The following is a 14,382-nucleotide window of genomic DNA, read 5'->3' on the forward strand; positions in this document are numbered from 1 at the left end:
GGACGTTGTAAAAAAAAACCCGTAGCAGTTTCTCACTCAGTAAAGGTAGCTGGGTGGTATAAAGGCACTGGAAAAAACACCAAAGAACATGATTCTCAAACTGCCTTACCTACCATCCAGATGTGAGTGAGCATGTTGCACCAATATGGGATGATACGCAAACTAAAGAGTCCTGCATGAATTCCAGCTGTGGTCTCAGGTGGGCCAGGACCAGTCTCTCCAGCACCTTCATGGTGTGTGACGTCAGAGCAAACAGTGCTCACTCTGTGCCTAGTGGCAATGGCCGCCTGTTAAGCTAAATTTATTCCACTATCACAGGAAATGGTGAGCTTATGTCAGGGTGGGAGGATGTTTTAAAGCATGCACACATATATCAGACAGCAGGTTTATGTGTGAGTGGAGATACAGGGAAGGTGAGACCGAGGTCATTCCTGTCCATCCCTGCTGTGATACACTTTTAACTGTATCCTCATGCCCTTCAAAATATGTTGCAGCCTTGATAGAAGTCAGAGGACCTGCACATGTGAAAAATCAATGTGAGGCAATTATGATTTCAAGGACAATGAATGAAGAAGGGATCCAAAATTGCTTGTCCCGACAGTGTGTGTGCACTCATCTGTCAATAGCCATTGTAAAGCTGGAGTATTCATTACTAAGATAAGCTTTACTTTCTCTCGTGCATGCAATTTCCCTGAGGTGATGAGCAGACACATATCCGTGTGCAGGTGTTTGTAAGGAAACAGAGTGAGAGTGACAAAGAGAGAAAAAAAGGCGAGGCGGGGGGGCTTGGAGGAGAAAAAAAAAATAATGGTAAATGTGGTCTGTAGAGTACCTGCATCTGCTGTGCCATTTTCGTCAGAAGCCTGGCGGATGGTGCTGGCTCTGGGCAGGGTGCCCTTGGCCTGATGCTTGAAGATGGAGGAGGAAAGCTCTTCCAGTGTGCAGCCCAGCAGGTAGGCTGCCTTCTGGGCCCACTCATGACGCGCAAATTGTTTCCTGCCAGCTGAGACATGTGCATGAAAAGGTCCATTAGACCTTTTGCCAACAAATTCCACTTACTGTACATTTTGACAATTTTATCTGAAAGGGCATGGCCATGTTTCTAGTCAGCTGATATGGGTGCAGTTGATCTATGAAAAGCTTGATTTAAAAATTTAAATACATTACATTAAACTATTAGTGGAACATATCCTCTATGATCTAAAAATGTTTTAAACTGAAAATACCTCTATGGGAATAAAGGCAAACTTGATCAACACTATTAATTTATTACCCTGAAGACCTCTTCTGGAAAACACAAACTTCTTTTTAATCTAGTAGAAGATTGATGGAAATATCCAAACTTCAGTTTTAATCCACCATGACCTGGTATCTTTTAAGACTAGAGGGAGAAAAAAATAAGGGATTTAACACAGAAAGTGGTTGGCTGTATCAATTTCGTCAGTGCTGCAGAAATCCTTAATACCTCTCATAATGATAGGAAGGATGGTTGGAAAGACATTTACTTAAGTCCTTTTACTTCTATCACTATTTAAATTTGCCACATATGTTATTACTGATTCCAACAAGTAGAGTGAATAGATTATTAAATAAGGCTTATTCATGCCATACTTGTTTGAATCAGCAATAGTGAATTATATTGAATGTGTTGGCAAATGTAAATTACACACACACACACACATTATATATATCAGAAGCCCCTTTAATTTGTTTTTGGGGATCAGAGACCATTGCTGCCCTCTTGTGTCACACAATGAAGCTGCACAACTGATAAACTTTATTTATCCACTATTAAATATTGTATGTGAGAGTCAATACAAAACTCAGCCAAGGCTGCAAATGTGCTTTTGTAATGGTTCAGAGTATTTTATGAATAAATATAAGAATCCCATATAGAAAAACATTAAACTGCTATCAGTGTGTTAACCCTTGGTCTATTACTCCCACACCATCATGCACTGCTTACTCAGAAGATTTGCTGTGTTTAACAGGGAGAAAAGAGTCCCAAGTTCAAAAGTTACCCGCTAATTTGCAGATCATAATGATGTTATTTTGAGTCTGTATTCCCAATGACAGACAATATCATTGCTGAAATGTTGTCAGATTATTCCCAGATGGTGTTATGCTGCCATCAGAAAGATTGGTAGCCAGCTGGAGGGGATTGCTGACAATAATTCGGCGAGCTATTCTGCATAAATGACTGCAGACAAGGAGTGAAAAGTGGATGAGTGTATCAAACACCATAAAATGCAGCGCTGCTGTACATTTCTTGCAGTATATCTATTGTGTATTATTCTGATACTACAAATTGTATTTAGCTAACAGAGATGCACTGTAAATGCAGCCAGATAAAAATATATTATGAAAGATCAACTATCCGAGGTTTGACTTTGTTTCTAAACATACAAAATAGTATTCAAATTAATATTTAAAAGGGAAACAGACTTATTTTCTATTTGGGAACAATAATTCCAATTTTTAAAGCCTACTGGCTTTGATACTAAGGACGACAATATGAGGAACACTTACTTTACTAAAAATAACATCTTTGCAACAAGTTAAGCCTTTCCAGATGTCACATCTCTCATTTCAAGATTAAAGTTAATTGCCTATGTGAGGAAGAGCTATTTCTTCAAAGAAAAGACTTCTCTCTTTTCTTTGGTTTTATTTGCAAGTAGTTTCAGACAGAAATTAATCATTGTGTTTATGATCACAGATTTTCCCATTACTTCTGTGATTTCTCCTTAAAAGAAGATGGATGTTTGTATTCTTGGGCTGTTACAGTGATTCTGAACAATTACAGTAGTTTGCCAGCAGTTTCAGTATCTCTTGCACACACAGGATCTTGTGTATTCTCTTTGTTCATTTGGTGGAGAATAATGATGTAATTATAACAGGGGGTTAGATTTAGTTCAAGAATTTAAAAATTGTGCCACTCCAGGCAAGCTCCAGCTTGTAAAAGCAGGATGCAAAGAAATCTTAAATGATTTAATCTGGTTTCCATATACGAGTGTTATAAGTTCTTAAGCAACTTTTCTGTAATGGCCTGATTTTTTATTTAGAGCTGTATACCAGAGCAGCTCAGTGTAACGACCTGTGCACTGTGAAACATCTTTTTAAGTGCAGATGCATAATTCAGTTAACTGGATTACATCTGTCTTGCATCACACAGAAGATGCTTTCATAATGCAGACTTGACATCTGTCAGAGCCTGTAAAGTGTTGCCTAAAAAAAAGAAAAGATTCTGGCTAACAATGACAGCTTTTGTCATTTTCTAAGTATTACAAGTCCACAATGATTTGTACTACTATGCATCCTATTGTAAATAACATCATCAACACAAATAAATGATGCAGCTTCACACTGGCAAAGCATTCTGCAGGTTAAAAAAAAATCTTACTTTTGGTAGCTCCTGCAGCCCCAAGGTGGTAAATGGCCCCAAGAATGAGCCAGAGGGCTTTTTGCTCATCACTGCTGATCCCCAGGACCTTCATGGCTGCTTGCAGCTTGGAAAACTGCTGAGAGGCCCGCTGCTTATCCTCTGTCTAGAAGATTTATATAAAAAGGTCTTCAACTTTAAAACAGGTTAAAAACATAGGTTTTGTCAAGTGGGCTGTACAAAAACAGGCCATCTTGCATTTATAGTACTTACCTTAATCTGTGGCATAATTCCAAATGAACTGTTGTCAGCAAAATGGTTAAGGTGCAGCTCAGTTCTGAGTATGCAAAGAAAACAAGGCAGAAGACATCACTGTCTATGCTATAAATGGCAGCAGAGCCATTTCATTGACATACAGTGTATCTATGTAATAAATCCAGTGTAGAACAGAGGTGTAATGTGAGTTTAATTGGCAAGAAAGAATCAACGCTGACCTAAGAGAGCTATCTACTCCTGCCATCAGGTAGTAAAAGACATTAAAAGTGGACTCGCCCTCTGGTCGTCTCGCCACCCTCATCTTCTCCAGAAGCATGGTCTGTAAGGTCACATTAAAACAAAAATATTAAAACTGCAGAAAAACGGCTTTTCTTTTACACAATGCAAGTAAGCAAAACAAAGTCTGACATTGAAGGTGAAATTCTTTTATCACATTGTGTCTGAGATTAAACAAGGAAAATGTTATATATGGTGGCCCTGAAGCAGGAAAAAACACACAACAAACCAAAAATATAACTATATTTCAGAAAGCACAACAAAAACAAACATTTCACAAAAATAACAAAAGAAAAACACTTTATGCTTTCTAATTTCTCATTATATTTTCTGGAATTTTCCCTTTTCTTTTCTGCTAGTACGTTTCCTGAAATAGCTTTTTCCTGTTTAACTGTGTTTTTGTGATTCCTGTTGTTGTGTTATACGTTTATCGTTGTGTGATGAAAAATGCTTTTGCCATCTCTGATTATTTAGGAATACTTCATATTGAGGAATATTTTATGTTGGCTGATATCTTGTTTTGCTTTTCCTGTTGTTTTGTAGCACTTCGGGGCCACTGTAGGTTCTGCAGTGAGTTAGAACGTGTGTTTATTTGTACCTGGATAGAGGCTGAAGTCACCAGTCCTGCCTGGTCAAAGTCCAAGGAAACGATGTGGGAAAAGCGACTTGCATTCCCATTCATACAGGTGGAGGCATTCCCAAAAGCCTCTAAAACTGAATAGACTGCCTGCCATTTCTCTGCTACAAGAAACCAAAGTAAGATACTGCTATTAGAGAAAAAATTGATGGAAAAAAAAGAAATTATCAAAAGGCAAATTTTTATAAGTGCATTTTTTCAACCTACAGGAGAATGTCTTATTGGTGCTTCCAGCAATTGTAAACAGATACTGGATGATATGTTGACAGTTGGTTGTCTTGCCACTCCCACTCTTGCCAAGCAAGACTATTGACTGATCCTGGCGAGTGGTCAGGAGGTTCCTATATGCAGCCTGTGCCATGCTGTAAATGTGAGGGGCTGTGTCCTCTCTTTTACAACCCTTGAACATTTGCATCACCTATATAGAAAGCAAAGACAGTAAAGAGTAAAAAAGACAGTAAAGAAAAGGAGGACAAAACAAGCTCACGTTGCAAACGCATGTTCAGTCTTCCTGCACTCTTATTTATGCTGATCCACAACAGATACTCATTTTATATACGGGCTGCTGCCTACCTTCTCAGAATACATGGAGGGGGCGCTAATTGGGTTAATGACCACCATGTTGGTTCCAGCGTGGGTGTGTACCAGGTTACTGCCATACCGCTGCCGCAGGGAATGCATCACGCTCGACTCATTCAAATACTGCAGAGAGGCCAGGTCCTCCACTCGGTCAAACAACGGAGGGTTTGCCTAGAGTTTAAAGGCAGAAGGGGGGTCACATACTCTCCCACTGTCATACATAATGGATGAGGTTCAGAGTTGATTTGATGATTGAATACCTTTTCTACATCATCTTCATCCACATCCAATAAAGATCCATCACTCTCCAGGCGGATTTTCACCTTCCCCTCTGGCAGGCTGCCTGTCTCTGTCTTCAGGAGAGTTGCTGCATCACCACAAAGCATGACATTAATTTACTGTGACATGTGATGTCAACATGAGTGCAAAAGCTTCCTCTTATCTTACATTCTTGATAACATGGGTCAGTCATATCGCTTTTATTAATGTCTGAGATTCATTTAAACCTACATGCATTCAGTGGAAAACATGGTTCATCTACATGCATGCTGCCTAAAGTAAACAGAAGTCCATTCTAGTGTTAACTTCTAACATCAACACTTTTAAAAGCTTTTTCTTTTCAATTTTTTGTACAGTGCAAAAATGGAGAGCTGATTTTTTTTATCTCTCATAACTAATGCAGATAGACACCAAATTCATACCAACCCAAGGAAAATCCATCCTTGTGGACGAGCCATACTTTTTCTGTGTTATACCAGGCTTTCTCTGCTTTTATCTCCTCCTCGGACTTTCCCTGTTAGAAAAATGGAAACAATCAGGAAAAGAAAATAATTTATAATCAATTATCACATTTTATAAATAGCTAAATAAAAATGAAAATAAGGTAGATCATTCGTTTTTAAATCACGGTTATACCTGCTTAAATTACTATCAGAAGGGTCTAACAACTAAACTTTTCACTAAGAGTAGTAACAGGGTGGACTTTTAACAGTGAGAGAAGATGTGTAAATTTTAAAGCGCTGGTTTGTTTTCATATTTCACCTGACTTTATATCCATTAAACCAGCATCCCTCTGAGAAATAGCTAGACTTTTTAGGACTTCTTTTTTGTAGTGGTTACTGAACTCACTCTGGATATATTTAATATATTTACAATAAAGACATCACAGGCAAAAAGGCAAAAAATCACAGACAAGTACATCACGCAGAAAGAAATGTCTATTTTCACTGATAGAAAAAAAAACCATAAACATACCATACAACCAAACCAAAGCAAGTCAAGTGTCCAGAGAAAGTCATGCATGAAAACACAATTCAGATAAAAAAAATGCAATCAAGTTTGCACAATAAACATTATTCTTTGTTTGTTTGCTTTTATTCTTCAATTAAAAAATTCTCCTTCATGTAAAGAAAACACAGTAAAGTCCCATGAAATGAAACTCAATGTTTCAGGCCAGTGAAGCTGATCAATAAGGGTTGTCTGGCCTTATTAAAAGGAAACACATCTAGATTATCCAAAAGCAAAAAGCCATTTCATGGGAGCTCCAACCAATGAACCATGACTCTGAGTAGGGTAGTAGAGAAACTCAAGCAGGCAAAGCTACAGGGTAATTCCTAGAATTGTAGGAGGTGAGACTACTTTACAAACTACTACCACAGTGACTAGTTTGTTACACTCTAAAACCATAATAGATGTTGCTCTGAAACTTAAGGGGATGCAATCAGAATTAAAACCAGCTGTAACCATGCTCAAACCTTAGCTGCAGCCGAGTGTGCTGCCTGAAGGATAGCCACTGGGTCCTCAACAAGCTTGGACTGGAGAAGGGGGGGTTACAATCAGTATTTTGAATGGTTTAGCACTTAACCTAAAAATCACATTCAATTGCAATTTTCAAATACATAATTTAAAACAGAGGAAAGAGTACAAAAGGTGTTAATGAGTAAAAATATGTAACACTGCAACAAGACTGTCAGCAATCCAGCAATGCATCAGAAAGACAGGTTACTCTACAAGAATAAGTCACTCAGTAAAACAATTTACCATTAAATTATTGAGCAAATTCTAGGAGCATGGAGTTACTACATTAAGGTCTGAGGAGCTATCATGTCAAGAGTCACCCTTGCATCAGCTGAATACTGTAAACTATAATTGCCAGACACTATTCTACATACTGCACAAAATAAAAAAAGAAGATAAGGCAACTGCATTTACACAACAATGTAGATAAAAAAAAAATCAATCAATGCATGCACGCATATCCTGGAGTTATCTCATCTCAGCACACACACAAAAGCAAATTACCTTTAGAAGTTGTATGCTGCCACATATAATCTACATCTACATGTCAGTTTAAGGTGGAAAAAAAAATGCCTTTATGCAAGCGTAGGGTGCAATGAGTGCAATGTACATTGAATGTAGAGCTGCAAAAATGAACCTAGCTGAGAGTTTCTAAAACCTGGTCAAGAACCACTGACTTTTGCAACCATTGGTTTATTTCATGGAAGTACATTCTTGGCCCCTGTGTGAACCCAAAAAGCAGTGTGGGGTCAAACGCAAGCAGACAGCCACAGTCAAAGCAGGTCAGAGAGGGGTCAGTAAAGGAGAGCATGCTTAGATTCCAGCACTCCAAAGTCAAGGGAGCCCATAGTGTTGCAGGATGTACCTGAGAGGATTTGTGGCCTCTGGCACCCTAGTCATGCAAACAGCAAATACAGGACAGCAGCAGGTCAGGATCCAGTGACCCACAGAAAAGCAAAGGCAGAGACAAGAATTAAGACAACAGCACATCAGAGCAGAGACAAAGTCTAAACAGAAGCACTGTGGACCTAGACACAGCTGATAGCTGTTCAAAGCAACAAAATAATCAAATAATGCCAAAGTACATCGTCAAACCGCAGTCTCCTTGCTGGAACTGGTAACAATATAGTAATTACACAACAGAGTAGATGCAAAGAAGGAGTGAGCCAAGAATATTCAGCCAAACTACATTATAAAACGATTCCTGCCAATTTCTCTTCTGAAACAAAAACAGGTTTCAATCTAAACTTCAGGTATGACACTGGGTGACTAACAGTGCACGGGATGCCTGCAACTAAATCTTCTTGGGACTTTGATGATTTTTAGACATGTTTCCAACTACTACAGTAAACAAACAGCTGACTCAAGCTTGTCAAAAGGTAAAGCATGGCCATGCAAACAATAAAAACTAAGGGGCGACATAATTTACATTATTTCCATCTAGAGAGAAGATCTTCCTCACACGCTTGTAGTCTTCTTCAGAGGGGATCAGCCCTGGAACCTAGAGTTGGGTATAGGGGCAGCAAAGGCAAATGTGCAACCGAAGAGTGATATCAATGAATCAAAAGTAACTTCTATGATGGCGCATTTGAAGGAAATTAAAAACTAAGTGGGCACAGACATTTTTCTTAATAAAAAACCACTTTGTGCTTTTGAATGTGAGAAGCACACACTGTGATAAGTACCTTCGATGGAAGATGAACACACACCTGTTCATTCTGTGCAGACTGGACATGGGAGAAATCAACAGATGATTTACCATTGGACACCACAGGGGGGTGAGATGTCTCCTTTACCTTACAGAATTTATGTAAATATGCACAGACAAACATGGCACACAAGAGATGGAATTAATATGACAAGATGATGATGAGGATGACAGCAATGTTTTGTTTTGTTCTAATTTCTTTTATATAGAGATGTAATTTTGCACAATTAGGCTACTAACAACTGTTTTTTTCCAAGTTAATTTACTAAGATAATGAATGAGATAAAAAAAACTATTTTTTAATCAAAAATCAAATCATTACATGCTGCAGTGAAGGACTGCGTTTAGTTTTACATCTGTGGGAGTTTTTGCAGTTAAAACATTTTTTTTTTTCTGTATGGCGGTGAAAAAAAATCCCTAAACATGAAGGGATAATAAATTTGGATTATAGCTTTATTAACTCATAAAAAATGTAAAAATGATATGTGGAACCTCAACCCTTTTAAGCATAGTCATCATACAAACATGTTTACAACAGCCTCAGTTGTAAGATTGTGTGTGCTGAAATTATGCAAAACGAAGTTATTGATAGATATACCACCATAAAGGCCAAAGAAGTATAATTTATTGCCAACAGCACCTTGTAGAAATAACTCACAGATAAACAATGACCAAGCCTTTTCTCATCTGTATATCATTCTCTCAAGTCTTGGCTTTCATGAGAAAAACATACATTTATGCCACCCCTTTCATTTATCACCTACTATCCTCACTAAACCAACTCAGCTCATTTTTATTCTGAGACTCTATATTTTACCATATGGAGTCATATGCAGATTTAATGCCAACAAGAGTAAATAAGAGGATGAAAACATAACCGTATCCAAATGACAAACTAAAACACAATGACAGCGTATATGTATATAAATCTTCTAGAAAACAAATGCCCTTATGAATAAATACTTGCTATTTAGGAAATTAACTGAACGTAAACTAATTATATATAAAATGGCTCCAAGGGTGATACAAGACAAATTGAGTTCTCTCTTGTTCTGGGAATGAACAGCAAACAGACAAGAGCAACTAATTACTACAGTTTATGAGGTTATCATAAGATCTGAATATGATTTCTTTTCCTAAAGAAAAACCCCAAAAGTCCTTGAGGCCCTTGCCTCAGTGGTCCACAGCAGATGGAGCAAAGCTTCAAGTTTTCTTGAAGAAAATGACAGTAATGAGTCACACCTCAGTGCTCAGATCGTTTCTACTGACCATGCTACCAGGCTGCAGGCAATGAGCACACACTTATTCCCATTGATGAGGGCCGATCATCACACATGCACACTGCCCCTTTTCACTTACTCAGTGATGTATTAATATAAAAAGCTTTTCATCAGAAGTAAAGATCAATTTGTTCTTGGAGAAATAATTCAAGCCATTGTGTTAATAAAGATTTAACCTAATTATAATACTGGAAAAAAAGATATATTTCAAAAGCAGATTTTCCCAAGTTGGAAGTTAATATTACATGTATATGAGAAGTGATTTTAGTCTTTTTATTCGAAGGCATGCTCCATGAAGAAGGGAAGTGGGACACATGCACTTTTTTCCATTCTGTACCTCTGGTTTCTTTACAGCAAGGGTACGAGGCTTTGGTATGAACCCTGCAGGAGGAGCCAGTGGATCTGTCTTTGTGACAGGGATAAATCCTGGAGGCCTTATCAAAGGATTCTGTTTTGGGGGAACAGGGCTAGATTTTTTGGCAGGGATGAAACCAGGTGGCGGTGTCAATGGATTCTGTTTGGATACAGGTATGAAGCCAGCAGGTGGGGCCAACAGATCGGGTTTGGGTGGAGGGATGAACCCCGCTGGAGGCATAAGGGGGTTGGACTTTGCTGGGATGTGGTTTGCGGCTGTAGTAGTTATAGTAGATGGCCCACTTTTGGCCTCTTCTGGTTTTTCCACAGGAAGAATTTCATCCTCATGTTCCACCTTTTCTTCCTCTTCCTTCTGCTTCACCTCCTCTTTCATGTCCACTTTTCGGTCCTGAGTGCGGATGCGAGGCCGGTGCACCTTGGTTCTGCCTCTGCCCATTAGACTAGTGAGGCCCATGGATATATCATCATCGTCTTCCTCAGCAGCTTTACCTTTAGTGAAAACCGAGTCTGCAGCAGATGTAGAAGCAATGGACTGATTTCGCTCTTCTGTCCCAGCAGGAACCACACGCCTAACAACTCTTCTCACAACTTTCACCACCTTTTTACCGGTAGCACTCCCCTCCTCCCCTGGAGTGTCTGGGCCTCCCATGGCAACGTTACTATTGGACTCTCCAGCTGATGGTGCTGTCGATTGTGGACCACTTGCTGTGTCTAGCACAGGTTTAGTGACTGCCTGCAGCTGACTGTTTTCAGACTGGATACAAACAAAACAAGCCAATGTCAATTATTCCCATGGATGTCACATATAAACTATACAAGAGTTCAATAGCAGGTTTGGCCATATTTTTACATGCATATCTTTGACCCTCACTAAAGCTATGCAACAGTGCCATTAAATTTGAACAGTTCTAGTCCATTTTATCTTTGAATATTAAAAACAAACTTAAGTTTTGTCATGTCCATATCCTATCCTGCTGTCAAATTCCATGAACTCCAACAAACCACTGAGAGCATGCAAATGTGGGTGTAAACATTTCACAGTTTAAGAATAATTCCTAAATACATTTGTTAGAGCTGGACAATTTACACTTTGAAATCAACTGAAAATACAGATTGTATTAATGAAAAAAGAAAATATCTCTGGACACTAAATCATATTCCAGTTCGGTATTATCAGTCTGTGTGAAGAGCTCATTTTTAAAGCCTGTTTAGATTGTAATCATTCAATAATAAAAGGAGATGTTGTGACCAACAAAGACGTATTGAGAGAAAATGTCCTAAGAATAATAAACACCTTCTTCATCCCTATCAACCTAAATTCCAATAGTTATTAATAACCATATTTGCCACCACCTATTCCAGTACTCCATTTTAGAACCGTTTTAAGCTAACTGACTTCATCTTTGGAGGCATCAACAAAACATTTCAGTCTCTTTTTCAGCATACAAAAACAGTTCACATCATGTGATTAACTGTCCAAACACATGCAGCTGAAAAAACACTTACATCTGGCTTGTTGTCAACTTTAACCTACAGAAAAGAAAGCAACATAAAAAAGATCAAACCTCACAGTCAGACCAAAGCTTTTCTCCATTTGCATTCTCACTTTATAAAAATTTAACAAACAACACGATGCAGAAATGAAACATAGAACCGGGCGGCACTTCCCTTTTGTTCCCAGAATGAAAAGCGTGATTTATACGCCATGGTGTCGGGCCAGAAGTCATGGATTAAAGCTTGATGATGTGGAGAATAAATATGTGGAATGATGAGAGAAAAATGAGAGGCAGCCGAAGAGTAGAGGATGGGTTGTGCTGAGCGATGAAGAATGGAAATTTAAGGGTGAGCAGTGAGAACTTGTTTTCTGCCCACAACAGGTCAAACACCAACAGGGCAGTGGGAAAATGAAGCGCTGAGGACAGAACACATGAAGAACAAGATGAAATGAAAGGTATGCTTTGCTAACAGTTAACACATAAATGGAAAAGAAGAGCATAAGTATATACGCTCAGTTACTATAACTGCCAAAATTAGTCTTTACTCCAAAGAAACACAGTACTACATTAAATCACCATAGAACAAAGCACCTTGCAAAAATCTGTACAACTTCTGTCAGAGCTTTTCAATATCTACACTAAAATTCGGCAGTGCCACAGCAAGAATGAGTTCCACAGCAACTATTTCACCATCTCTGGTCCTGCTTTCATCAGCGTCCACTCCTATAAATAGTTTGAGCAGCAAAGGAGGCCATTCTGAGACACTATCAGAGCCCTAATAGAACTGCTAAGCAGAGCATGTACACCCAAGACAGATCACACCATTTGCCACACACACAGTCAACCAGAGGCTCAAGCCCATTACCTCCTCTCTGGGCCTGGTTAACCTTCCAATCTTCACTCGGCCAGTGGAGCAGTGCAGTCAGACCTAAGGTAGGGCAAGACCTAAAGTCTGCTAGAAGCACAGACACTCATACCCCTGAGAGGGAGGGCAACCTCGAGGGAGGGGTCAGAGCCAGAAAAGCACAGTAAAGCTGGTCTCAGAAGTGGAGAGGGGGGTAATGTGAGAGGAGTTGGGCCGGGGGATGGAAGAGGGACAGCTGCTAAAATACAGAGGGGTTATTAATAGAATCTGCACAACTACATCCATTGCTTCTGCCACGTCTCCCTGCCACAGTTTTCTCCTGGTGACAGTGAATCAAAAACACAGTCTTACTCATCAGGTGATAAACCAACTGTTAGACATCCTTCCAGCAATATAATGATATAATATAAAATATGATTATTTCCAATTTAAAGGAAAAAAACACATTGAAAGATTATCCAAAACATCAACAGCCATTTGGAATAGCAACTTAAATCTACAATAAACTAATTCAAATTCATATACTCAAAAACATATCTGTTTGTCTAAGGCCACACATATGCTCAATATTCATGAGTCATATTTGTCATTTTGCATTTCAAACCACAAGAGGGAGCTAAAAACCAATGAACTGATTGACTCACAGTGAGCTTTGAACTGGCACACTACTGACCTGCAGAATGTTTTTTAGTTGTAAATCTTAATACAGGTGCTTTACAAAACACTGGTTATAAAAAAAATATATAGCATTGATTATGAAATGTGAATCTAGGTTTCAAGCATTTCAAACAAACAAAGTCAGGATAATCTGAAGAAGTTATTTTCTGACACTGCAATGCTGTAAAACCAGTTGGGTTAAAAAACAAATTAACAACACGTGGCCAGAGGTAGGCGTTCAGCTTTCAATTCAGTGGAAAGCAGTCATTCAAGAATAACACAGAAATGCAGAGACTTGCTTAACTGGGCAGGGATGAGCTTATACAGTTATGCACGTTGTTGTCCTTTACACAAACTCATAAACAGTGCTGGTTTTCAAAGCATCAATCAAATAACAGCAGCTGTGTTTTGAGCTAGCTCATCCAGAATCAGCAAAAGCAAAGTCGTCTATGAGAATTTGGACTTACTTTTGACTGCAATATCAAATTTTATTTAATGAAAAAAAAAACAGAAGCTTCTTGGAAAACGTACAGCATTCTTTCTCATGTAAAGCTCCGGAGCTCACATGCTAACACTCAGTGAGATCAAGTCAAACATAAAGCCTTGCTGGGCTATCTAGCCCAGACTGTTAATCCCTGGAGTCTGTTACTGGGGCACAGCTATGTGGTGACTGTTTGTCTACACATGGTTAGTGCAGCCTAAAGATTAGATATTCTATACGCCATAGAAACAGCTGATTCTGACCTAATTAAATCCTTCCATACTGGGAATTCTGCTCCGCAGCGCATCAACCAAAATGTAAAAGTGACACCAGAGTTTACAAAAGTATGGATTTTATTTCAATACAAAGAATGTAGGGTTAATCTCTAGGGGATAAAGTCTAAAAGCACGTGCCAACATGGTGATTTCCTGCAACAAGAGAGTGGTGACCCAGTGCAAGCCTCTGCATGCATGTCTGTTATCTGCACCTTCTCAGGTATGGACAATATAGATAATTATGCTTTTTTTTAACAATGGTAAGACTCGTGCACTGTCCTGGCATCATGAGGGCTCACAG

The 14,382-nt window shown here is 38.8% G+C and overlaps 1 protein-coding gene across 5 annotated transcripts in view; it reads right to left on the reverse strand.

Annotated features, from left to right (window-relative positions):
* LOC121653841 (unconventional myosin-XVIIIa-like) overlaps positions 1 to 14,382 on the reverse strand; it is a 72,268-nt gene that overhangs the window by 52,411 nt on the left and 5,475 nt on the right. For 4 of the 5 annotated variants that reach the window (XM_042007536.1, XM_042007535.1, XM_042007533.1 and 1 more), the window contains exons 3-11: positions 5,853 to 5,940; positions 5,408 to 5,514; positions 5,142 to 5,318; positions 4,776 to 4,986; positions 4,530 to 4,672; positions 3,874 to 3,974; positions 3,653 to 3,716; positions 3,401 to 3,545; positions 833 to 1,003 (exon numbers count right to left, since the gene is read on the reverse strand). In XM_042007536.1, coding sequence (XP_041863470.1) covers positions 833 to 1,003; positions 3,401 to 3,545; positions 3,653 to 3,716; positions 3,874 to 3,974; positions 4,530 to 4,672; positions 4,776 to 4,986; positions 5,142 to 5,318; positions 5,408 to 5,514; positions 5,853 to 5,940 — 1,207 coding nt within the window. Of the gene's footprint in view, positions 1 to 832; positions 1,004 to 3,400; positions 3,546 to 3,652; positions 3,717 to 3,873; positions 3,975 to 4,529; positions 4,673 to 4,775; positions 4,987 to 5,141; positions 5,319 to 5,407; positions 5,515 to 5,852; positions 5,941 to 8,653; positions 8,741 to 10,269; positions 10,972 to 14,382 lie in introns of those variants that run through there. The other variant, XM_042007534.1, reaches the window with a different exon arrangement.

The sequence above is a fragment of the Melanotaenia boesemani genome, chromosome 15 (genome assembly GCF_017639745.1).
Source record: "Melanotaenia boesemani isolate fMelBoe1 chromosome 15, fMelBoe1.pri, whole genome shotgun sequence".
Classification (NCBI taxonomy): Eukaryota; Metazoa; Chordata; class Actinopteri; order Atheriniformes; family Melanotaeniidae; genus Melanotaenia; species Melanotaenia boesemani.